General features: G+C 59.1%; 1 protein-coding gene across 1 annotated transcript in view; it reads left to right on the forward strand.

Annotated features, from left to right (window-relative positions):
• Positions 1-23,258, forward strand: part of FHOD1 (formin homology 2 domain containing 1) — a 63,681-nt gene that overhangs the window by 37,888 nt on the left and 2,535 nt on the right. Inside the window, exons 7-23 of the mRNA XM_067552849.1 lie at positions 2,754-2,865; positions 5,051-5,145; positions 5,393-5,536; positions 6,307-6,536; positions 7,028-7,138; positions 8,235-8,258; positions 11,044-11,097; positions 13,928-14,058; positions 14,750-14,875; positions 15,523-16,400; positions 18,005-18,157; positions 19,869-20,051; positions 20,591-20,710; positions 21,040-21,201; positions 21,439-21,629; positions 21,960-22,152; positions 22,237-22,399. Of these exons, the coding sequence (XP_067408950.1) occupies positions 2,754-2,865; positions 5,051-5,145; positions 5,393-5,536; positions 6,307-6,536; positions 7,028-7,138; positions 8,235-8,258; positions 11,044-11,097; positions 13,928-14,058; positions 14,750-14,875; positions 15,523-16,400; positions 18,005-18,157; positions 19,869-20,051; positions 20,591-20,710; positions 21,040-21,201; positions 21,439-21,629; positions 21,960-22,152; positions 22,237-22,399 (3,070 nt within the window). The remainder of the gene's footprint in view (positions 1-2,753; positions 2,866-5,050; positions 5,146-5,392; positions 5,537-6,306; positions 6,537-7,027; positions 7,139-8,234; positions 8,259-11,043; positions 11,098-13,927; positions 14,059-14,749; positions 14,876-15,522; positions 16,401-18,004; positions 18,158-19,868; positions 20,052-20,590; positions 20,711-21,039; positions 21,202-21,438; positions 21,630-21,959; positions 22,153-22,236; positions 22,400-23,258) is intronic.

Genomic DNA, 23,258 nt, shown 5'->3' on the forward strand with positions numbered 1-23,258 from the left:
TGGACAGCTGGGTTCTGGAGATTATTCATCAGGGATATTCCATAAAGTTTCTTTCTTTTCCTCCTCACAATCCATCTTCCCAACATTCCCTCCCCCCAGCTTCAGGGACCCCTTTTGGTCAATTGATTGTTCAACAGGATGTGGAATCCCTGTTACACTGGGCAGACAATAGAGAGCATCCCGTCTCAGTATATCAGCAACAGAGTTTCTTTGGTGTCTTCTTGCCACCTTAGGTGTTTTTGTAAACAAAGACAAGTCCACTTGTGGTGCTGACCAGCTTGGCTCCACTCGACCTGCTGACCTAACGGGCATTGCATCGTCACCGTTCCCCTGGAGTTCCCTCCTCCCTCACTTGGTGGTCCAATCCTAACAAAGTCCCGGTGGGGACTCCTGCCAGCCCTGCCATGCTGAGGGCCATCATCTGAACAGATGCCTCCCTTACAGGATGGGGCACTCACCTGGACTGCCACACCGCTCAGGGTACGTGGACCCCACAAGAGGCCAGGCTGCATATAAACTTACTGGAGCTGAGAGCGGTCCGCCTAGCGTGCAAGGTCTTCTTTCCTTCATGTACTCACTCCACGTACAAATTATGTCAGGCAATATCACCACAGTGGTCTGTATAAACAGGGAGGAGCGAGGTCTTGCTCCTCTGTCTGGAAGCAATGAGACTTTGGAACTGGTGTATCAGAGATCATATCACCAAATACCAGGCCGTGAGGTGCAGTGAGCTTGGATTGAGGTGCTTATTTTCCCCTGAGTTGGGAGAGCCTGAAATTCACGGATCCTGAAAGATAGAACGCTCATGCTCTGCAACTGTTCAGGAAATCCTGACCCAAAGCAGAAAGGATTCTACTAGACTCTGCTACCTGGCTAAATGGTGGCAATTTTCAGCCTGGACACATCCCCACCAGCATGCATTTGATACTGTGGACATTCCAGTTAGCCTAGACTGTCTCCTCCTCTTAAAGAGCTCACGTTTAGCCCTCAGGTCACTGTGAGTGCACCTAGAAGCTCTCCTCTCCTTGTTGGAAGGACCTTCTATCTTTATGCTCCCACCCATGGTTTGACTTATGAAGGGCTTGATCAGACCTTCCCACTGGTCATTAAAACCTTCACCACACTGGGACCTTAACCTTGTCCTCTCAACACGCCCAGGCCCACTCTTCAAACCTCTGATGACACATGCCATGACCCACCTGTCCATGAAGATGGCATTCTTAGTAGCCATCCCTTTGGCAAGAAGGTTCAGTAACCTGGGAGCCATCCATGATGGCAGACCCTCCTTCAGTATTTCACAAGGAGGAGGTTTCCCTTAGGTTACACCCCAAATTCCTCCCCAAGATTGTCTGAGTTCCACATAAATCAATATACTTACCTATATTCTTCCCGAAACCCTATGCTGCTTCTGAGGAGAATAGCCTTCACTCCCTTGACAGCAGGCATGCCCTGGCATTCTGCCTGCAAAGAACCAAACCCTTTAGAAAATCTCCGACGCTCTTTGCTGCGGGGACAAGCCAGAGAATTTGAGTGAGTTTGGGGATGCATCTTAGAATGCTACAAAATTGTAAAGTTTCCCCCTCTTCGGTGTCTCACAGCTCTGTCCATGTGGGCACAAACTGCCTCCACAACATCCTTATCGGACATCCCACTGCAGGACGTCTGATGGGCGGCGATTCGGAGTTCCTTCCATACTTTCACCTCACTCTGTGCTCCAACTCAAGCCACAAGAGCAGATGCAGCCACAGGGATGGCAGTACTACAAACATCTCTTCTGCCAGCTTCCTCACACCCTCCTCCAATCTGAACACTGCTTGACAGTGACTCCACATCTGCAATACAGGTAGGGACCCCCACTCATAGTAGTCGTGGTGGTTACTTTCTGTAACTGGAGCTTCTTCGAGATGTGTGGTCCCTCTCCGCTCTCTGTCCTCTCTGCTTCGGATCCGGCTGGGTTGCAGTGAGAAGAATTGGAGAGGCATCGACCTGCCCTGCCTCTTATACCCTCTGTTGGGAGCACGCGGAGAGTTACTGTGCACGGTGTGGGGCACTGCTTTGAAGACATTCTGGACTCAGGCACGTGGCACGCATGTGTACCCCCTGTGGCTACAGACAGGGACCCCACACCCAGTTACAGTAAATAACCTCCATTGCCCCACTCCATGTGTTTGAACGATGGCCCAGGAGGACTCACTGCCACTTGGGGCATTTCCTACCTACCTAAAGCAATGGAGTGGGGTGATCCTGCCAATGCAGGTCCCTTTAGGGGCTTTTCTCATTGAACCGGAAGCTGTAGAGACTCCCCCATTTCCTTCTGCGAGTGGAGTTTGAGACTGTAGGGGCAAAGTGTGCCCAGCCGCAGGCCAAGGGGGGCCGTGAATAAGGCTGGCTCCCGCAGTGTGCTTAGCAGAGCTGCCTGGCCTGACAGATCCACAGCAAGGATTAGAAGCACTAATGGGTCTGGGTGCTGCCTCCGTTCCGGCCGGCACCAGCCCATTGAGTTTGTTCTCTGTGCAGCACAGCTTGCTGGCCTGATCCTGCCCAGGAGCGGCCTGGCCGGCACCCAGAGCATTGTGTGCTGGGACCTGCCCTCTCCTCTCTGCACTGAGCACAAGGGCAGCTGCACGTGGCTCTGCTGGCTGTGAACTGGGGGCAACCCCTGGACTCCTGGGTTGCTGGAGGAAGTTTGGAGGCCTGGGCTGTACAGTGAGCTCCTCTGATCACACCCCTTTAATACGCCCCTGTCTCCCCAGTACCGCCTGGTGGTGAAAACGGCCCTGAAGCTGCTGCTGGTGTTTGTGGAGTATGCGGAGTCCAACGCCCAGCTCCTCATCCAGGCTGTCAACACAGTGGAGGAGGCTAGAGGTGAGCGCTGTAGCCCCCAATGCCCTGTGCTGGGAGAGGCTGCCTGTGAGCTGCAGTGCGCAAATGCTCAGGGTTGAAACGGGGGTGCCCTGGATGGGTCCCCTCGGGGAGTCCCCTCCTCTGGCACAGTAACAGCGCGCGCTCGCGGCAGGGAGACACAGTCACACTCAGGCCCTGCACACCACACTGCACGGGCATCGTAAAGGCAGACGTGGCCCTGAGACTCCCACCCGGGCCAGCATTGGAGGGCATGCTGGAGGCACAGGGCATTGCTGGTAACCACACCCTCCTGCCCCTAAGGCCGGGGTTTGGGTGCCTGTGATTCACAAGGCTCGACTATACGCGTCCCGTCGTGCTGGAAGCTGGTGGAGCCGGGCGGGGAGTGCTGGGCACCCCGGGGAGGCCCGGCCTGCTGGGCAGTGCTGTGACGTTCTGGGGGCTCAGCAGCCTCTCTGTGGTTCAGACGGTGACTTGCCTGCTGCCCTCCCACCATTCCCTCCCCATCCTCAGCCCTCTCTGCTGCTGTGTCTGTGCTCCCTGCCCGGAGCAGGCCCTTGGGCAGCATCCCCTTGATGATGCCCTCTCCAGCCTGAGGCTTGGCGTGCTGGAGGGCTGGGTTGCTCAGTTACAAGATAGTTGGCACGAGACAGGAAACTGCAGCCTCGTGCCCTCGTGCCCTGAGAGCGGTCTCCGTTGCCGGGTGCACCTCTTTCTCTGGGAACCCGCACGCCTGCTGTTGCTGCAGCTAGCCCCGCTCTGGCGAGCCAGGCAGGGAGAGCGGGACGGTTCTGGGGGGGAGCGGGCAGCGTACTGGAGTGGGTGAATAGCCAGGGATGCCCCAGGCCAAGGCTGCAAAGGAAGCTCCCATGCTGTATGGTATGTACGGGGAGACCCATTGCACTGGGAGGAAGGGGGTTGGTGGGTGGCCTAACCCTGCTCTCTGGGCACTGCCTGGCCCTGGTATCAGAGCCAAGCTGGGCTGGGCTGTGTGGAGCTACAACGCCCTCCGGTGGCAGGTCCGGGTATTGAAGGGTATGTCTGTCCCAGTGGCGCGTCTAGCCTGGGTGATGAGCGCAGGGGTGAGAGCTGCCGCGCTGCACAGCCAGCCGCGAGTTATCGGGTCCTCACTGCTGCTGCACTCACCTGTGTGGCGCAAGGACTTCTGGGGCGTCCCGTGCTACACATGTGTCTCCAGACTCCCTGTCATGGAGCTGCAGGATCGGTGCAGGATCCCAGCTTTTAATCTGTCCCTAGGAGGAACCCTCAGTGTGCCCGACCCCCCAGGGTTCCACTCTTTCCCAGAAGACAGCATCAGGAAGCCCTTAGGTTAGCACCGAGACGCAAAGGTTAAGACATCCTGGCCAGCGCCAGGCCTCCCTTGAACCGTGCTGCTTTAGAAACCATCTTGGTTTCCTTTCCCGTTCTCTGTTCCTTTGTGTCTCAGTCCCTGTGTCTTTGTGAGTCCAGTTCTTCTCACTCCCTCGTATCACCGCACCCATTGTTCTGCTGCAGGACCCCGCAGAGCGCACGTGGGCTCCGGCCAGCCACGTGTCGATTGTTCAGTCATTGGGTTTCCATTGTCTCCATCAGGTCTTCCATTGATGTGGTTTGGTCCCGGCCACCCCTTAGTGACTCCATTCATATCACGCCATCCAGCTCTGTGGCAAAATACCTGCTGTCTCCTGTGCATTACACTCAGCACACAGCAGTACAAGCCACAAAGGAAAACTGAGGCACACCTAAGACTTGTAAAAGTATTACCAGAATTCCCCCATTTGTCGCTCTCCCCAGGACTCAGTGCATGACATGCTGGCTGCTCCTTCGAGGCTGGACCAGTGGGCCCGGCTACTGTCCTCACATGATGTTAAGCCCCACTTGGAGGCTCTTGGTGGATGTGTTAACATAGGATCCCCTTTCAGAGCTCTCACCTCTCTGGGCGCGAGCAGGCTGCAGCTCTGAGCCCTGGGTCTCAGGTGACAAAACTCTCCCCGGGATGTGCAGTCCTGTGTAGCAAGCTGATGGGGGCTCTGCCCCCTGACACTTCCTACTTCCTGACATCTCCCCTCCCTCCCGCCCCCCAGGCAGATCTGCCTGGCTGCTGGCCGGAGTAGGCGCCCCTGTCTTGACAGTAAGGGCTCCCCTGCTCCGGGACCCGGTTGGCCATGCTTGTGGTACTATTTCCTAGGTGCATCTCCGTGGTCGAACCTGGTTGCAATCTTAGAGGCATGCAATGGGGCTGACACAGAGCTGATGGTGTTTGCGATAACGCTTATCAACAAGGTCAGTACCACGGGACTGAGTAGCTACAGACTGGCACATCCTGCCAGCCCCCCTGCTGTTCAAATGGCAAAGAACAAGCAGCTTGCGGCTGTAGTTTGGAACACGTTTCCTGTGTGCCTGGGAGTGGCCCTGTATTGCTCTCTCCCCCCGGCCTCCCACTTCCAGTTGGGCTGGGAGGTGCAGGCAAGAGGCCTTGTAGCCCCTCTGGTGCGGGCTGGTTTGACTGCATCCCCTTGGTGTTGGTCAGACGCTGGCAGCCCTCCCAGACCAAGACTCGTTCTACGATGTGACAGACTGTCTGGAGCAGCAGGGCATGGAGCGCGTTGTGCAGCACCACATGAGCGACAAAGGCATGGATCCCGACTTGAAGCAGCAGTTTGCCATCTACGAAGTGAGTGCATTGCCTCTCGTTCCACCAGCCACAGCCCCACGCCCCCTCCTGCCTGCCCTCCCTTGAGAGAGCCATCTGCCCCGCCCTCGGGTGGGAACCCCTCCTTACGCTGGGGATTCTGGGATTGCCCTGGCCACATCTGCCATAGCATCCTGCCTCCGGTGAGATGCCAGAGGTTGGATATGGACCTGCAGGCTGCTGGTACACACTGCTCCAGCCTCACCATGGTTGCGCTGGTTACTTGGCTGCCCCTGACTCAGCACCCCTGCAGGGGGACAGGGACCGCCACTCTTCCTTCTCCGCCTTCCTTGGGTTCTCTCCCCTGCAGCTCATCACCCTCCCACCCCCCGCTGCTAAAATCATCAGCAAGGTGATGCAAGAGTTGATGACACGTCAAGGGCTGTGGCTAGACATGCGTTTCCCCCAGTGAGACTGATGGGTGCGGGGGCAGTTCGCACGCTTTGGAGCTGTTGTTTCAGGCTGTCAGCAGGCTCAGGCAGAGGAGGCAGCATTGATTCACGCTTCTTTGAAGCTGGGAGGTTATTTCCATAGCCGTGGCGACTGGAAATCTGTTCTGTGGTTAAAATAAGAGTGTAGGCGCCATGGAGACTGAACAGGTCAGGTGGGCAGAGGCAGCCAGAGGTCTGAACCTGGCAGACAGGTGGGCATAGGAAGCCCCATGATGGCGTGGGGTAACGGAGGGCCTTACAGCATCTGGGAGGCAGCCCTGCGTACCCTGGCACGCTCTGCCCGGATGCTGCTCTCTTCAGAGCTCGCTCAAACATGAAGATGGCATCGAAGAGCCGCTGCCAGGGGTGCGCAAGGAGCGGAGGAAAACAGACGAGAACCGGCGGGGCCGGCGCTCCCTGGGTGGCAATGTGGATGCCGTGGCTGGTGCAAACTCCCCAAGCCCAGCCGCAGAGGGCCACGGGCTGCCTGGGTCCTCCAGCCCCCCGAGGGAACCCACCGCTGAGACGACGCCGGAGAGCAGCCCAGCTGTGTGAGTACAGGGCAGTCTGCAGGGAGGAGTAGGCAGGCCGGTAGCTGGGTGCAGGGTGTGGTGTGCAGGAGCAGTGCTGGTACCCACAGCAAGGGCCCCACAGGCCCCGGGTATTTGATGCAGGACTGTTCTGCGCTGGTGAGAGTGTGGGTGGTCCTGCAGAGCTGAGCCTGTGCTCTGTGGCATGCCCAGCCAGGGATCAGCTGTGATCTGCGCTGTCTCCCATTCCTCAGGGCTGGCTTAGCCACGCGGGACTTGCAGGGCTCCTGTCCGGGTGCTTAGCGTCTGCAGCAAGGCCTGGAGTCTCTGTGTGCGCCCACTGCAGGTGAACGCTGGGATGCTGTGTCTGATGTACCTGTTCATTAAAACGTAACCGCAAGAGCCCCTCACAGTGTGTGCCAGGCTGCATGCCTCGCTGGCACGCGCCACATGGCTGCACAGGGGAGCTGGGTCATGGGGCGTGGGTTGAGTCTGCATTGCTATTGTTTCAGGCCCTGCTTCGAGAGTGTTTACAACAGCATGTCTAATGTGTGGCTTTCTGCACCGGCCTCCCCAGAGGCGAGGGACCAGCCCAGCAACCAGGGGGAGAGGAGCATTTTCAAGTGAGTTGCCTCCGCTTGGCAGGAACTAAGGAGTGTGTGCAGCCCTTCCTGTGGGGCACAGTGCCGTGTAGGTCTGGGAGAGCGCTGGGCAGAGCCGTCCCTGCTGGGACGACACGAAGGGAACACAACTCTGCGGGGGCCTCACGAGGCCAGAGGGACTGGGGCAGGGAGGCACCTGGCGGAGACTCCTCCCTCTTGTCCTCCCCGCAGAGAGACCCTCTGTCTCAGCAGAGCTGCCCCAGAGTACGTCTGTACAGCTAAATAAATACACCACCGCAGCAGTGAGTCTCCGTGCAGGTCAAGTCACTCGGGCTGGCACCCCACAGCGTGGCTGTTCCTGAGCGAGTCGGAGCCTGGACTGAGACCCTCTCCCCACCCAGGACTTGGTGCCAGCGGCTTTCTTTGAGTGTAGACATCCCCGCAGTGGCCTGAGCGGGGCCTGTCCATGGTCTCAGGTCTTCTGGGTGTGCTTCAGTCAGTGGGTCGGTGGCACTGCTTAGCCCTGGGGCCCTGTCTGTGGGGACCCCAGGAATGCCCAGGAAGAAGTGTGTGTGGCGGGGAGGCCAGTGGGAGATCTGGGGCTAGGGTTCGGGAATGAGGAGTGCGTTCCTGTGGGAGCTGTGTACAGGGGAGGCCATGCCGCTGTGTGGCAGGACTGTGTAGTGGATGGGCCGGCAGCAGGGGCAGCGTGGTGGGAGAGGGACCCAGCCTGCATTTCCACAGTCGATGGCGCTCTAGCACGTACTGTGCTCTGGAGTCAGCGTGCTGGCGTGTCTCGTGGAGAGAGCACCATGGGAGCTTCCTGGCTGTTGGCCTCTGGCCCCTGCTCGGCTGGGTTGGGGAGTCTGGTGCCCTCCCCACGGGAGAAGGGGGGAGGCCTTCCGGCACACTGCCAACATCACGCCCCACCTGCAGAGGGGGTTCCCAGCCCATGCACCCGAGAATGGCCTGCCCACCTGCCAGAGAGGCCCAGGGCAGAGCTCAGGCAGGCTTGGCCCCAAGGGGATGGGTGGCATCTCAAGCTCCCGCTCTCCTGCTCTCTGCTCCTTCTCTCAGCACTGATTCTCCTCTGCCTAAACTTTCTTTCCTTTTTCAGACTTCACCAAACTGCCCCTCTTTGGTAAGTGACACAGGCTGTGTGCATGCATGTGACCCTTCCCAGCACGCTCCTCTTACACGCTGCTAGCCGGTTTCCTCTCCCTACTGTCGGCCACTCTGTCGAGGCTGCCTCTCTCTGCTCTCTCTTAGCTGGAGTGTGGGCATTGCACTGGGGCTTCCTTGCACAAGGCTGTAGCTGCTGACTCCAGGCCTGGGTCTCCTCTGAGTGCTGACCACATGCTACATGCTGGGCGGTGCCGGGCAGCCCTTCCTGAAACTCCTGCACTGGGCTGGGCTGGGATCTACATTCCATTCAGTGATCAAGATCCCATCTTTCCAGACTCCAGCCTCCTGCCTGATCACTTCCCCCGAGCTTGCCAGGGCTCAGCGTGTCCTGGGCGATAGGCCCCCTAGCACTCTGGGGCAGAGGAATAGCGGGCACCTCCACAATTACACAGGAAACCACACTGCTTGTCTCTCCAGCGCTTCTCTGCTGCTGTCCTCTCTCTGGAACGTGGCGGGCCAGCGGAGCGCTGTGCGGCCCGCCCTGCTTCCCCTCTCCTCCGTTTGAGGCACCAGCGTGTCAGTTCTTAGGCAAACTTAACCCCAGACGTGGTGCGGAGAGCACTCCGCGAGTGACCGGCTAACCCTCTGCTGGGGAATGTGGTGTAGGCACGCCTGAGCGAGGCCTGAGCCGCCGTGCTCTGACTGCAGGCTGTGGAGCTGGGCTGGCAGTGCCTTTCTCCGGGTGGGGAGGTCTCTGTATAACTCCCTCGGGGGAGTTTGCAGTGCAGCCTGTGCTGTTCATCTGGACCGGCCCCGTCTGTGCCTGGATGGAGGGGGGGGCGGGGAGTTGGCTGGTTACGGCCGGGTGTCCTTGGGGGTTCAAGCATTGGATTCAGCAGCTGGGTCTGCCCGGGCATCCCTAGAACCCACTTTCCTGAGGCTGCTGTGCGTGGCTGGAGGTGGGCTGTTAACTGACAGGTCATTTGCTGTGGGTGCCAAACTGAATTGGGTGTGAAAATGTCTGCCTCCAGCATGGCTGCCTGGACACTCTCTGGAAGTGTGGTGCTTGTAGGAAGGCTGGCAGCCCCGCAGCCATCCATGAGCTCTTGCAAAGGACTAATGCGTGTGTGGACCTCATTGCTTGTCCCAGAGACCTTCGCTGCGGCTGGTCCTGTAACAGTCCCGTGGTGTCACCTGCTGGGGAGGGGGTGGCCTGACGGCGGAGTGACCAGAGTGCGCTCGCAGCTGGCCTGGAGGAGAGGAAGAGCCCACGAGGGGTGCTGAACCCCTCGGTCTCTGAATGCAGAGGGCTTTGTCCCTGTTTGTCTCTCTTCTCCACACATGCCTGTCGGTTGGCCAGAGCTGCTGCAGAGCAGGGATTTTCTAAGGCTGCTGCAGTTTGGTGTGTAACGGGAGCCCTCAGCTGAAGTGGGCCCCATGCAGCGGCCTGGGAATGTACCCGGCCCAGTAGTGTGGGTTTGTTAATGTCCTAGCCCTCCAGAACTCTGGCCCCAGCAAGAGGCCATCCCTTGGCACCTTGCCAATTCCCCCTTGTCCTCTCCCTTTCCTCTGGCAGTAGAGGTGCCGAGGAGGTCGTGTGAGGCAGCTTAGCCCCGTCGAGAGTCCTCCCGCTTGGCTGGCTGTGACGCTGAGACCCTTGGGCCATGCTAGCAAGTGAGCCCTGTGGGAGAAAGGGAGAGCAAGTGTGGGGGCTGGATGGGGCATATGCGTGGAGCAGCTGGCAGGAGCTCCGATCACAGTGGCAGATGAAGGGTCTGTCTACACTGCAATGTTAGCCTAGGGTTAGCAGAACTCGACTTAGCAGAGCCGGGGTTTGTTAACCTCGGGTGTCAGTGTCTACACTCATTTATCACCCCAGGCTAGGAAAGGTTGGGTCCCAAGCTGGGGCTCCAGTGTCTACACTGCCTTATGTGGGCCCGAGTCCAACCCCTCCCCCCTCCATATCCCAGACTGCCTAGTTGCTGCCCAGAATGTGGCTGCTGCAGCCTTTGTTCATGGTGCAGTCTGAGGAAACTTGCCTGTCCACCAGATTTGACTGCCCAGAAGACACAGAAAGTCAGCCCATGGGATGGTGGGATATTTTTGGTGGATGCCCAGAGCATGAGGCCAGTGGGGCTGCGTCTTCACTGCAAAGGAATAGGGCTTGATCCCTGGGTCCTGGCTTGCCTCAGGCTTGGGGTCTGTGCCCTCATGGGGTCCTGGGACCCTGCGTTTGCTCCATTTGTATGTAGATGGAACGGTGTGTAAGCTTGAGCCAGAGTTCACACCCTGGCCTTACACTGCAGTGTAAACATCCCCTTAAGGTACGTCCACACTGGAGCTGGGGATGTGATTCCCAGACTTACCCACGCTAGCTCTGATCAGGCTAGTGTGCTAAAAACAGAGGGTGGCTGTGAGCAATGGGAGGGCCTGTCTCGAGTACCTGGGCACATACTTGGCCCCGCCCACTGCTCACACCGCCATGGCTCTGCTTCTACTCCTCGTGCGCTAGCTCAGACGCTGCTGACGCACGCATGTCGACCAGAGGTGGAAGTGATGCCTCCAGCTCCAGCGCAGATGAGCCCTTAGATGGCATGGCCTGGAGAGCGCCGGGGGAGGGCAGGGTTGGCAGCACAGGAGAGGCAGTGCCATTTGCGCTCGGAGCCTGGTTAGTGCTGGAACACTGCGAGCCCCTTGGGGCTTCCCTGATGCACGGCCCCCGCTGAGTAGAGCTGAGAGGCGGCTGCCGTGTGGACAGCATGCAGGAAGCGTGGGCCCTGCTAACTGATCTTTTCTCTCAGGCGAGAGGAGAGCCCCCCTTTGCGTGGGGACAAGCCCGTTCTGAGGAAGTTTGAGTAAGTACAGATGTGTGTGCATCTCCAGAGGTGCTCTTGCTCCTGGTGGAGCCAGGCCTGGGCACCCCGTTCAGCAACTGCCGGAGTGGAGCAGGGTTCGGGGTTGTTCTGAGCAGGCTCCGCCCACCTGCTCAAGCGCACTGGGCTCCCTTGTAGTGTCGTTCTCTATGATGAATGTCACATAAGGGCTGACTGGCTCCCACGTGTCTGCCTACTGCAGGTGTGCGTGGCTGCACTCCCTCTGCCAGGCTGGGGACCAGTGACCAGGAGAGCGTGGCTTGGGCAGAATGATGCCATGGCAAGGGCTGCATCCTCTAGATTGTTCATACAGGGCTGGAGGCAGAGAAGTTGGGCTGTGGAAAGAGGGGAGACTGTTTTCCTTAACTATCTCCAGCATGCTTTGTAGGTAACTCAGCCTCCACAGTGAGCAGTAGACACACACTTGGTCTCAGCACTAGCAAAGATGCTAGTCCCCAGTGAGGAGTGTTCTGGGCCCTGTGTTATGGTTCACACCCCAGCCATTTGCCACGTAGCCCTGAGTTTGGAATGTGTGTGTGGGAGAGGGAGAGAGAGGGGAAAGGCGTTTGCTAGGGAACAAACACTCTGCCCCCCATATGCTGGAATCCATTCCTCGCTTGAGGCGCTTCAGGGACTGGCGGAAGCAGAACACTCCAGCTATAAACCTGCACTTTCGAGAAGGCTGGCGATGCCAAGCCTGCTGACAGCCAGGAAAACCCTCCAACCCTGCCGAGTTCCTTACAGCGCTCTAGCTTGGGAAGCGGGAGCGTCAAGCCCAGCCCCGTGCGTGCTGGAAGATTTTTAGTGTTTAAACCTTTCAGGGGCTCCCTGGGTTGCGCTAGAAGCCAGTGGCTTTCGGAGCTAGAACTCTACGAAGTTCTGTAGGGGCCCTTACCTGCCTGAGGCCCCTGGCTGCAGACCCTTGTCTGCAAGAGCCTCTGCCAGGGAAGGCGTTTGCCTGGCGGTACTCCAGAGCTTTGGGGAATCAGGCTCCTGCGTACATTGCAGGGGCTGGTGTACAGCACTGTGAAGAAACCGTATCCATTAGCGTTGCCTTTGAGGATTGAATCAGACAGCTCTCATGGTGTGCGTAGAAACCCTCCTGCTGAGTAGTAGGGAGAGCTGGCACGGGCACCCAGGCCAGCTGGGCACAAGCTCTGCGGCCAGGCCCCTGGATCCTTCAGCGCCGCTGTGCCGCCAGCTGCAGCATAGCGGGGCTTCCTTTACGTTGCAGACATCGGGTTGTCATGAATTGCATCCGACAATGAGTCAATTAGACCAGCAGCCCGTGTGCTCTCAATGCTTGTTTTTCCTGTTCCCCCACCCCTTTTCCATTATGAGTGTGCTGCGGAGGTTTGCCCTAACAGCATAGGACCCTGATGTCAGGGAAGCTGGCAGCATTGGTTGCTGGGCAGTGGACAGTTGGCACTTTTGGCACCAGGGTGTCTCTTTGGACTGAGAGATGCACACGTTAGCTGGGAATCTCTTGCTAAAATGACCAGCAGTGAAGTCACTAACTCGGAACCCCAATGATCACTGATGGTTGTGAACGCTGCGCTGAGGGCAAGGTGCCTCCCCAGTCCGAGCGACCATTTCAGGCTGAGTGCAGGCTCGGGAGACAGCAAGGCAAATGCATCCATTCCCCAAATCGCAGGGTGACTTCAGCGCTAGGGACAGCTTCTTACTCTGAAAGGAAAGTTCAGTTTCTGGAGTGTACATTTCACAGCAAATTTTGTGGCTGCAGAATCCCTGGGGCCCTGGTGGAAACTGGCTCGGTTGTTTTCAGTTAGCTGTGCCCAGGGTTTTGTTAGATTCCTAGCTGCTCTAAATGTCGAGATTTACAGCAAATCCATGTAATGTCCAGGGATCCCTGGAAACTTGAGAGGAGTCATTTTTAATGTCTTTGAACAGGTTTCCTGGGTAATGTCACCAGTCTGCCCTGAAAAGGACGAGCTGTCACTCAAGGGCAGAAACAGTGTCATCAGGCAAAGGGAGGGTCCCTGCTCCGTTAAATTACCTTTAACTTACTCAGCCACCTTAACACTGGAGCTCTTCCAGTCACTCCACTGGCCTCTAGAGTGGCTGCTTTCCCCACGGTCAGAATGCATCCACCTCTGGGCTGCAGGGGCAGATGTCGGCAGCACACAGCAACACTGCATAGGGCTGCACGTTAGGAGAGGGAGTGAAGGAGGGACAGGCTTTTGTTGGGAACTGCAGTGTAGCAGCGTAACCCCTGAAATGGGCGTTAGCCCGGCCCTGGGGAGCAGTCGAATCCCTCGGCAGGAAGACTCGACACATGGGTGTTGACAGCTTTCGGGAGGATGCCTGAGCTAGAAGATGCCCATCACGCACTGATACACAATGGGGCCGGGGGTGTCAGATGTGGTGAGTCCACTTAGCGTCAGCGGGGAAAGCAGGGTGATTTGCTGATTCCCGGGTGTTCTAGAGCAGGGGTGCTGGGCTGTTTCCACAGGGATGTCTGTTTTCTCTGCCGCCGCAGACGGAGGCTGGGGACACCAGGGCTCCCTCGTGCGCAGTAGCTCTGATGTCTGGCCATGCCATCCTGGCGGCTATCTGCAGAGGTGGGAGGGGAAGGCTGCTGGGCCGGGGTGGCTGTAGGCGGGTGCTGGCCTGACACAGATGGCTCTGCGTACCGTATGGCAGAGGTTGTGCTCTGACCTGAAAGGTGGATGGTCCCAGGCATGCCAGCGGTGCTGTCCCGGGACACAGCTGCTTCTGCTAAACGGGTGCTCCGTGGCCCTGCGCCCCGCACGTGTGGGGCTGTGTATTGACATTTGACTCCCTTTTGCAGAGCTCGCTTCTTGGAAAACCTGGCTTCGTCCCAAAAGGAGAAGCTGTCTGCGATGTCCAAGGGGCGACTGGAAGTCCTTGCCGAGACCATGCAGGGGGATGGCAAGCTCAGCACAGAGTCACCCCTGGCAGGTACGTGGGTCCTGTGTGCCCAGTGCATGCCATGCATCTCAGAGGGGAAGCGGGCCCCAGCCAGCAGACACTCCCCCTCGCAGCCTGGCAGGGCCACCAGGGAAGGCAGCAAACTTGCTTCTTGCTGCTGCCTGGTCACTTCCAACCCCTCCCTCCCCAAGTGACCAGGAGCCAGGCTGCAAGGTCTCAGCTCACCCCCCTCCCTCCTGGAGCCTGTGAGTGCTTGGGGGTAGGGACCCAGCTCCAGTCCTGATGAGGGGCCTCGGCTCCCTGCCACAATAGACATAATAGTCCCCTGTGGTGGGGTGCGTGCTCTGGACAGCTTGCAGGATGCCAGGGCCATGGGGTTCTGCCCCCACCTATGTGCCTCTTGGAACATGCATAGACACGCAGCGCATGGGGCTGCCTGTGCAGGTCTTAGCCAGGTTGGTGGGACCTCCATCCATGTCTGCGAGCAGCCGCCAGCCACAGGGAGTGGGACCCCCCAATCCCACCAGGGAAACTCCCCACCCTTGCAGGGATTACACATGTGCACTGTGTATGTGAAACCACGTGGGTCAGGGACACGATCTGGGCCATGGACCAGCCTACACTCCCCACCTCCCCCCTGCCCTGCCCTGCCCTGCCCTGCCCTGCCCTGCCCTGCCCAGAGGAGCTGGGCTGCCTAACGTTTGCTGTGTCTGGGCTGCAGGGAGGCTGGCGCTGAGCGAGAGGGAGCTGAATGAAACGCTGTCCGAACAGGAGCCTCGCCTGGCATCTAGCAGCTCCTCAGCCAGGATCCCTGTGGGGAGAGACGAGGAAGGAGACGGCACATCAGGCAAGGACCAGCCCTGGGATGCCCCTTGGCCATGTGCTCCTGACACCCTTGGTGACACCCTGTTCCCCTCCCTCAAACGCTCCTGCTTTGGCGACTAGGGACCCAAATTCCCCACCGCCTTGAACCACCTGCTGCTCCCGGAGCCCTCCTGCTGCTTGCCATGGCTCTAGGATTCGCACCCAGCAGTGTCAAGTTGCTGCCTGTCCTGCCACCCAGACAGGCGTGTCTAGTGCTGCGGGAGGCCCCGCTGCCGGGGGTGTGCCGAGTGGGACCCCCTGCGGGCCCTGGTGAAGGGGTTGTGGCAGTCGTGAAAGCAGGTGGGGGGCACCGTCACGTCACTCCCTGGCTGCAGAGTCGAGCTCTGAGCCCGGGGGGGTTACTGCGTAGCCTGAACTCTGCTTGAGGCAGGCTTGGCACGGTGCCTTCCCTGCTGTTTGCAGCAGGATACCTGTGCCTCTGAGCCGGGACAGTGGGCAGGGAAAGGGTGCTAGGCCGGGCGTGGCCTGACCTCTAGGGAAGTGAAGGAGCAGCGTGAAGCCTGCTGGGGGGTGTGAGGCAGGGCCAGCTGCAAGCACCACAGGGAGGCAGTGGCACGCCCGTGGGAAGGTGAATGCCCTGGACACGCTCTGTCTTCTCCTCCTCTGCAGGGCGCAGCGTCCCCCTCCCCCAGCAGGGGAGTACCGATCCCTGCAGCCCCATCTCCTCGGTCAAGAAGCTGATGCCGGACATGCTGTTTGCCAAAAGCCAAGTGGAGCCGGAGCGGGACCTGCCCTTCCCCGAGGTGTTGGCCTCCTCCCGGCGCCGAGGAGAGACTGGGGACCAGCTGAGCCAGGTCAAGCTGCAAGGCGGTCGGGGCCTGGAGCACGCTGGGCCCCGCAGCAAGGCCCCTGACGGACAGGTCTCCAGCGCCCGGTCCCGGCTCCTGCGCACTCAGTCCAGCGTCGATGCAGAAGCCAATGCTCAGAACGTGGAGGGGTCCCTCCTGACTCCATTTAAAAAGGACGCTGAGTTCATGTGGGATCGGCTGGAGCCCGGCCCCAGGCTGCTGAAAATCAAAGACTTGGACTTCTCAGACCTGTGTGAAGAGGAAGATTTTGATGCCCTAGATAAAGGGGGTGTAGGAAATGGCTCTTTCCATGGGCCTCCCCCACCACCTCCTGGCACTGGATCACTGACTGCAGGAGGCCCCATGGCTCCTCCTCCACCAGCACCACCCCCTCCTAGCTGCCCCCCACTCCCCTCCGCCCCTGGCTGTCCTCCGCCCCCATCCCCTCCTGCTCCTGCCTGTCCACCCCCACCACCTCCTGCCTTGATGGGTTCCCCTGCGCCAGATGGCCATTCCCTGGCCAAGAAGAAGAAGACAGTGAAGCTCTTCTGGAAGGAGCTGAAGCAAGCCAGTTACTGTGCTGGGACTGGCCGGTTTGGCCGGGACACGGTGTGGGCATCCCTGGAGAGAGTTGAGATTGACGCTGCCAAGCTGGAGCATCTCTTTGAGTCCCGAGCAAAGGAAGCGCCGAGTTCCAAGGTAGGCAGCGGGTGGAGAGCAGCAGGCCAGTCCCGTCAGCCTGCAGCGGGTGGCAGGAGGCTATGGGGTGCAGCCCATGTGCTGGCAGACATGGCCCACCCGCTGAAGCAGGCTGAACCCCTCTCCCTGCCCCCAGGGCACTTCTTCAGCTCTGTTGCTTAGAGAAGGTTGTTAAACTCTGCAGAATCCCTGGGACTGGCAGGCATCTCGGGCCCTTGGAGGAATATTGCTGGTGTGTAGGGGAGGCCCAGTGCGGAGCAAAGACCCTGGAGCAGTTGGGTTTTCTTTGTCACTCCCTGTCTCGTAGCGTCCAGGGGAGGATGATCCTGCTGGTTTCCTGGAGCCTGGGGTAGTCAGAGGTAGATGCTGTGGCAGCCCATGGTCCGAGCCGTGCTCAGGCCCTGCACCCTCTGAAGCGGTTCTTTTAGTTTGGTGCGTTGAACGTCGTAGGAAGGTAGGACTGGAAGCGAGCTCCTGTGTCGTTGATCCAGTCCCTGCTGTCCCACGCAGCCCGCAGACCAGCAGCCTGCTGGAGGGGAAGTAGAATGAATTCAGCCCGTCAGCTCCACTGGAAGGTCTCGACCAGCCCTCCCGACGATTTGCCCAGCTGTGACCAGTCCCTGCCAGTCACGCCCAGCTGTGGGCTGTGCTGGCCTGTGCGTGTGCTCTGAGGAAGCACAGGCATGAGAGTTGGGAGTTGAGAGAAGGGTTGGGGACAAAATCAGCCATGTGCAAATGGATTCCGCATTTTCTCCCAGGGTGTAACCGCTGCCCTGGCCCCAGCTGTGGAGGAGGTCGGGGGAGGGAGGTTGCGTGGCTTCTCTGAGGCACACACAATACAACGAAGGGTACAGGATAAAAATCAGGCCCTGGGAAGCGCTCTTGCTCTGTTGGAAATGAGCTAGTGGACTCAAGCTGCCCTGCGCAGCCAGAGCCTGAGTCTACAGGGCCCATCAGCAGAAAAGTTTCTGTAGCAAACAATTGGTCTCCACGGCTGGTACCTGGTTTGGGGTATATGCTGCGATTTCCTTGGGAAATGACCTCAGAGATGGGTCCACTCCTCTTCCTTGTGGCCAGTAGAGCAAGAGAGTCCAGGTGCTTCAGTGTTAGCCTCGCTAGAAAGAGGAGCCCAGTCTCTCAAGGCGCAGCTTATCTTGCGCCTGGCATGGCCAGTGGCATCTCTGACTAATCTGGGCCAAAGTAGGTGCTCTTACTCTCGGAGATGCTGGCAGTAGTAAAAGTGCAACAGCAGCTGGAATGAGCCGTGCTGTGGCCCTACCCGTGTGTGTGAAGCTGTACCCTGAGTTAGGGCATTCAGAGTGCAAGTTCCATGGGGTAGTCTCACCTGCGGGGGTCAGGAAGGACTGTACTTCTCCTGGGGATAGCATTGCACGATGTCCTGGGTGCGTGGCAGGGCGGTCAGGTGCCTTCTCCTGGAGCCACTGTATTGGCCCTGATTTGAATAGATCAATGGCTTGGGAAGTGGTGGCAGAAATCCTGTGTTGTGAGACTGCGGGGGAAATGTAGACGTGTTTCAGGATTGCCCGTGAGCTCCTAACCTGCCTTTCAGCCCCTTTTCCCTCATTTCCCATTGCCCCCTGAAGAAAGCTGCAAATGGGAAAAAGAGCACTGTGGTCCTTGACCCCAAGAGGAGCAACGCCATCAACATTGGCCTGACGGTGCTGCCGCCTGCGCACATCATCAAGAACGCGATTCTCAACTTCGATGAGTTTGCGATTAACAAAGAAGGAATTGAGGTGAGGCTGCCGCCATTTTCCCCAAGCCATGTCTTCGTGGGGAACATTTCCACGGCTCTCTACAAGTACAGAGCAGATGAAATCCTGCCCCAGAAGGTCACCCCTGTGTGGTGGGCCAGGGCTGGTGTCCCCTTGTGCACAGGAGAGCTGAGGCCCAGAGAGACTAAGGGACTGGCCCAAGGTGGTCTGTGTCCACCAAATCCTGGGCTAGTGCCTTGTCCTCTGAACTGGTTCCTGCAGAGGGCGGCCGTGCTCTCTCGCCAGCTGTGGTCCCCACCACCCCTCTGGCTCTAGGACTGCGCATACCACATGGGCTTGTCACAGAGCGTAGGGCCGGAAGGGCCGATCACATCACCTGGTCTGATTGGCACAGCACAGGGCAGAGAATTTCACTGTGTGATTCTGCACTCAACCAGTGCCCTCTGGTTGAGCTAGAGCACAGCTTTTCCAAAGAGATGCCCAGTCTTGACTTAAAGACTGCGAGTGACAGGAGATCTGCCACATCCCTACGTCACTTGTTTCAGTGGTTGATTATCTTCACTACTAAAAACATGCACCTTATTCTGGTTTGAATTCTGTTGACCAGTTTCCAGCCACTGGATCTCATTCTGTTTTTATCTGCTAGGCCTCAGGTGTCAGCAATCTTCTCCCTGTTGGCCCAGGAAGCTGCAGATCCAATATTCTGCTAGAGGAGCCTTTAACATTGTGCCCTGCGATAGGGTCCTGATCATTATTCTGTCATTCCTCAGGGATGTGGGCAGAGTGGCTTCCCAGCCCAATCCCCAGCTTGGCTTCCCTGTTGCATGGGAGATTGGTGGGGAAAAGCAGCTGCTGCTGTTAGGAGTGTGGTAGCTGTAACGTTGTCTGCCCCTAACCTGTGGATGCTGCCACGTTGGACAGTGAGATTCCAGCACAGGCACGGCTCTGTCCTTTCCAGACGTCCTTGTGTGATAGTCGCTGCATCTAGGCGGTGGGTGGGCAGCTCAAGCACATTGCAAGTGACCCACAAATACCCAGCTAATTGTGTCTATCCCAGGCTGGCTGACCAATCTCTGCTGGCCCTTCTCAGCGCTAGAGCTAGTTCATCGGATTTCGTTGCGTTTTGATTTTGCCCTGAGCTTGGTCTTGGCCTGTGGATGCCTGTGGTTTGGCAGGATGGTTGGTGCATCTCTCTGGTTCCCCCGTGTGCTTTGCCCAGTCATGCCTTTGTCACCCTGTGGCTTAGCTTTGCAGGTGCTGTGCTGGACCAATCTTTTCCCGGTTCTCCACTAATAACTGATGGTCCCTCAAAAGAGCCATGCGTGCAAGCTCCTGTGAAGGCTGGCTGGAGAATGCTGTAAAACTGCATCCCTGTCCCCTTTGCTCACAGCGAGCCCCACTGCATGGACAGGGCCACTACACAGCTCCACTGACCCTTGTGTTCTCTTCTAACCAGATCTAGCAGAGACGTGCCCGGGGACCCCCGGACATCGGCACCCCAGAGAGTGACTCTGCCGAGCCCAAGCCCTGAAGGCTGTTTGGTTGCCCCATGCCCTATCAATGCTAGTCCCACTGTGAGTGGGGAGGAGGTGGTCACATGGCCATGGCGAGTGCAATGAGCATCTCTTTAAGGCTACCACTGAAACCAGCAGTCCCGGCCCCTGGTACTACTCTCTGTTTGGACAGCTAGGCCCACCTTGCTGCCTCTGACGTGCAGCTCGTTGTCTTACAGAAAATCCTGACAATGGTTCCAACTGATGAAGAGAAGCAGAAGATCCAGGAGGCGCAGATAGCCAATCCAGACGTGCCCCTGGGGTCAGCCGAGCAGTTTCTGCTCACCCTCTCCTCCATTAGCGAGCTCACAGCCAGACTCCAGCTGTGGGCATTCAAACTGGACTACGAGAGCCTGGAGCAGGTAATGAAGCAAATGCAGCCCGCTGACCGCTTCCACTGCAATCCGGTTTGACTGTGAACATCCCTGGCCTTTGGCAATGCAGATTCCCCTGAGCTTTAGCAAAAGGGCATTCCCACTGGATCTCTGTGCCTGCCTCCCTGCCGTGCCTGGGGATCATCAGCCACATGTGGACTCCTAGGCACTTCAGTCTCTTCCTGCTGTTTGGCTTGGTTCAGATGCACTCCCCAGCTGTAGGCAGATGGCCCAGTCCTGCCCTCAGGGGCCGGCGTTCTAGGCTCGGATCCTCCTGGCTCGGGGTCGTTTTTCCTGGTGTGTTCAGGTGAGCTCCACGACCCTCCTGCTGAGTGCCAGGTCAACAAGTCCATGTTAAGTTGCCCTCTGTCCCGGGGGGGATGTGCGGACCTATGCTGGCTGTGGCTAGATCCATGGCTCCCCTGAGGGAGTGGTGAATGCCGCGGCATGGCAGAGCATATGTGCGTGGGCTGGAGCTGGGTACTGCTAATGTAACTCTCACAGCAGCTGGACATTTCCCTGCTCAGGAGATCGCAGAGCCTCTGTTTGACCTGAAACTCGGGATGGAACAACTGGCCAAAAACCAGACCTTCCGCTGTATCCTGGCGACTCTGCTGGCCATGGGGAACTACCTCAACGGCTCCCAGGTGAGGAGCAAGGGGAGGGGTCTGGGGTCTCCTGCAGCTGCCAGTGCAGCGCTCCTGGGGGACAAGGTGGTGCCAGCCAGGGTTTAAAAGAGATGCAGAGTCCCCAGTCAAGTGCCCAGACCTGCAGCTGTGGGTAAGAATACAGGCAAGGAGCTAGTGCATGAAAGAAGGAATTCAGAGCACGGGGCTAAGGGCACCAGGCAGAATCAGCTGCTGGGAGCGGGGAGTTGACTCCAGGAAGCAGGAGGGGTGAGCTGCGCTCCCCAGGTGCTCACTGTTTCCTTCAGTGCCCGCCCTGCCCACATGCTGAACGTGTGCTTGGCTTTCAGAGCAGAGGCTTTGAGCTGAATTACCTGGAGAAGGTCTCGGAGGTGAAGGACACCGTGCACAGGCAGTCCCTGCTGCACCACCTGTGCCACATGGTGGTGGAGAGGTTCCCACAAACCAGCGACCTCTACTCAGAGATCGCAGCCATCACCCGATCAGCCAAGGTAAGACGCGTGTCAGAACCACCAGACGTTTCGCTTGGTCCTGGCGCCCCCACGCTGCTCCCCACCCCAGCCCTGCCAACCTGGGGAGCAAGGCCTGAGCCTGGCTAAGCTGTGTGGCCTGTACAGCCCCCCAAACGCTGCAGGCCTGGGGTGGACACGGGGGATCGTGCGCACGCAGGGCAGCGAGTGGTTCCCGCGTACAGCGCAGCCAAGTGCTCGTCTTCGCTCCTTCCTCAGGTCGACTTTGACATGCTAGCGGAAAACCTGGGCCAGCTGGAGCGACGGTGCAAAGCATCGTGGGACAGTCTGAAAGCCATTGCCAAGCATGAGACCAAGCCGGGCCTGAAGAGCAAGCTGACAGACTTCCTGAAGGACAGCAGCCACCGGGTCGTCACTCTGAAGGTGGTGCACAGGCGCGTACTCCACAGGTGGGTCGGCCTGCCGGGCGTGGGTCCCCAGCCTCGCAGGGCTGAGGGGGAGTCAGATTGGTGGGGGAGGCAGGCCCATTTGCCTGGGAGAAGAGAGGTGTACCTGGTCCGTGGGGAATGGGGCATGTTCAATATTCCCAGTGTTCCCAGTCCTGGGGGAGGAGAGGAAGGGGGGATCCAGACTGGTTCTGGGGCTCCCCTTCCGTTCTGGCAGCGATTGTCAGGGTGGCCCAAGGCAGCTCCAGCCACGGTACTGTGCGCAGGGGGCCGGATTTAGGTGGTGGGTCCCTGTGTCCTCTCCTGAACCCCAGCCGCCCCGTCTCTTGGCAGGTTCCGCGCCTTCCTGCTGTTCCTGGGCTACCCGCCGGCAGCTGTGCGGGACATGAAGGTGACGGGCTTCTGCCAGCTGCTGCGTGAGTTTGCCCTGGAGTACCGCACCTGCCGGGAGCGCGTCCTGCAGCAGCAACGGAAACGGGCCGCGCACCGTGAGAGGAACAAGACCCGGGGTCGGATGATTACAGAGGTATGGGGCCTCCCTTGCGGTCAGGGGCCTCCTGGGCCCTGTGTCTCCCTCTCCCCTCACACTGGCCATCTCCTCTCTCTGCAGATGGAGCGGTTCTCCAGCATGGCCGGCAGCCTCGAGACAAGCCCTTCCCCGGCCGTGGGCTCTGCCCGCCAGGAGCTGCAGGCGGAGGCAGGCCATGAGACCATGAAGAGTGTGTTGAGCTCTGCAGCGGAGCCCCACATCCGGCGCAGCAGGGCCAGCCGAGGTAGGGGTGCACGGCCGGCCCGGTGACGCTGCACTTGCCCCGTGGCCATGGCAGTGTGGAAGGGAGCGCCGGGCAGTCTTCGGCATGGCCCTGGCTACATCTGCACTTGTGGTGCTCTGTGCAGGTCCCAGGCTGTCTCTGCTCAGCTGGGAGCGTGCCAGGGCCTCAAACTGTACAAAGCCACGCCCGGCTCACCCAGCGTCTTGGGCCGTGGGCACAGAGCCCACCCATGCAGCTGTCTCGCTGCCCGGCACAGCCTGTTCTGCAGCCAGCTCCTGGGTCCATCTGCATTTGTGGGGCCCCAGGCCCACTCCTGCCTGCACCCCAGAGCCTTGGGGCTGGTCTCTGAGCAGCCAGGGACCCTCAGTGGCACCACCTGCAGGAACGAAAGACCCTACGACACCTACTGCCCGGGACCCCGCCCCCCACCCCACAGAGGATGTGACACTGGGGGCTCTTCCTACCTGGGGCACGTGACGGCACAGCCTTGGCTGGCTGCTGGCTCGCTGCCCAGTTCAGCGCTGCTGGGCTGCCCCGTGCTTGGGGTCCCTTGGGACCAGGGAACAGAGCTCGATTACTGCTGGGCCAGCTCCCGCTGCATGCAGCGGGGCCGCCTTAGGGGCAGGTGCCTGCAACGCTGCTCCTGGCCTGAGCTGGGAGGCTCCACGCAGCAGTGCCCAGCTGCAGGGCACCTGGGAGTTAGGGCGTTTGGTGGGAGCATGCGGCATGGGAGGGGTACACAGGTGTGGGGACGGGTGCGCTGCCTCCTGGACTGGGTTGGTGTGGGGCAGGGGCTAGTTAAGCTGTCGGGCTCTTGAGGATGATGGGCATTTTGGCAGTGGTGGGGGGAGGTGCCTGC

The sequence above is a fragment of the Emydura macquarii genome, unplaced genomic scaffold, assembly GCF_026122565.2.
Source record: "Emydura macquarii macquarii isolate MOO-44397 ecotype Brisbane River unplaced genomic scaffold, CSIRO-AGI_Emac_v2 contig_295, whole genome shotgun sequence".
Lineage (NCBI taxonomy): Eukaryota > Metazoa > Chordata > Testudines > Chelidae > Emydura > Emydura macquarii.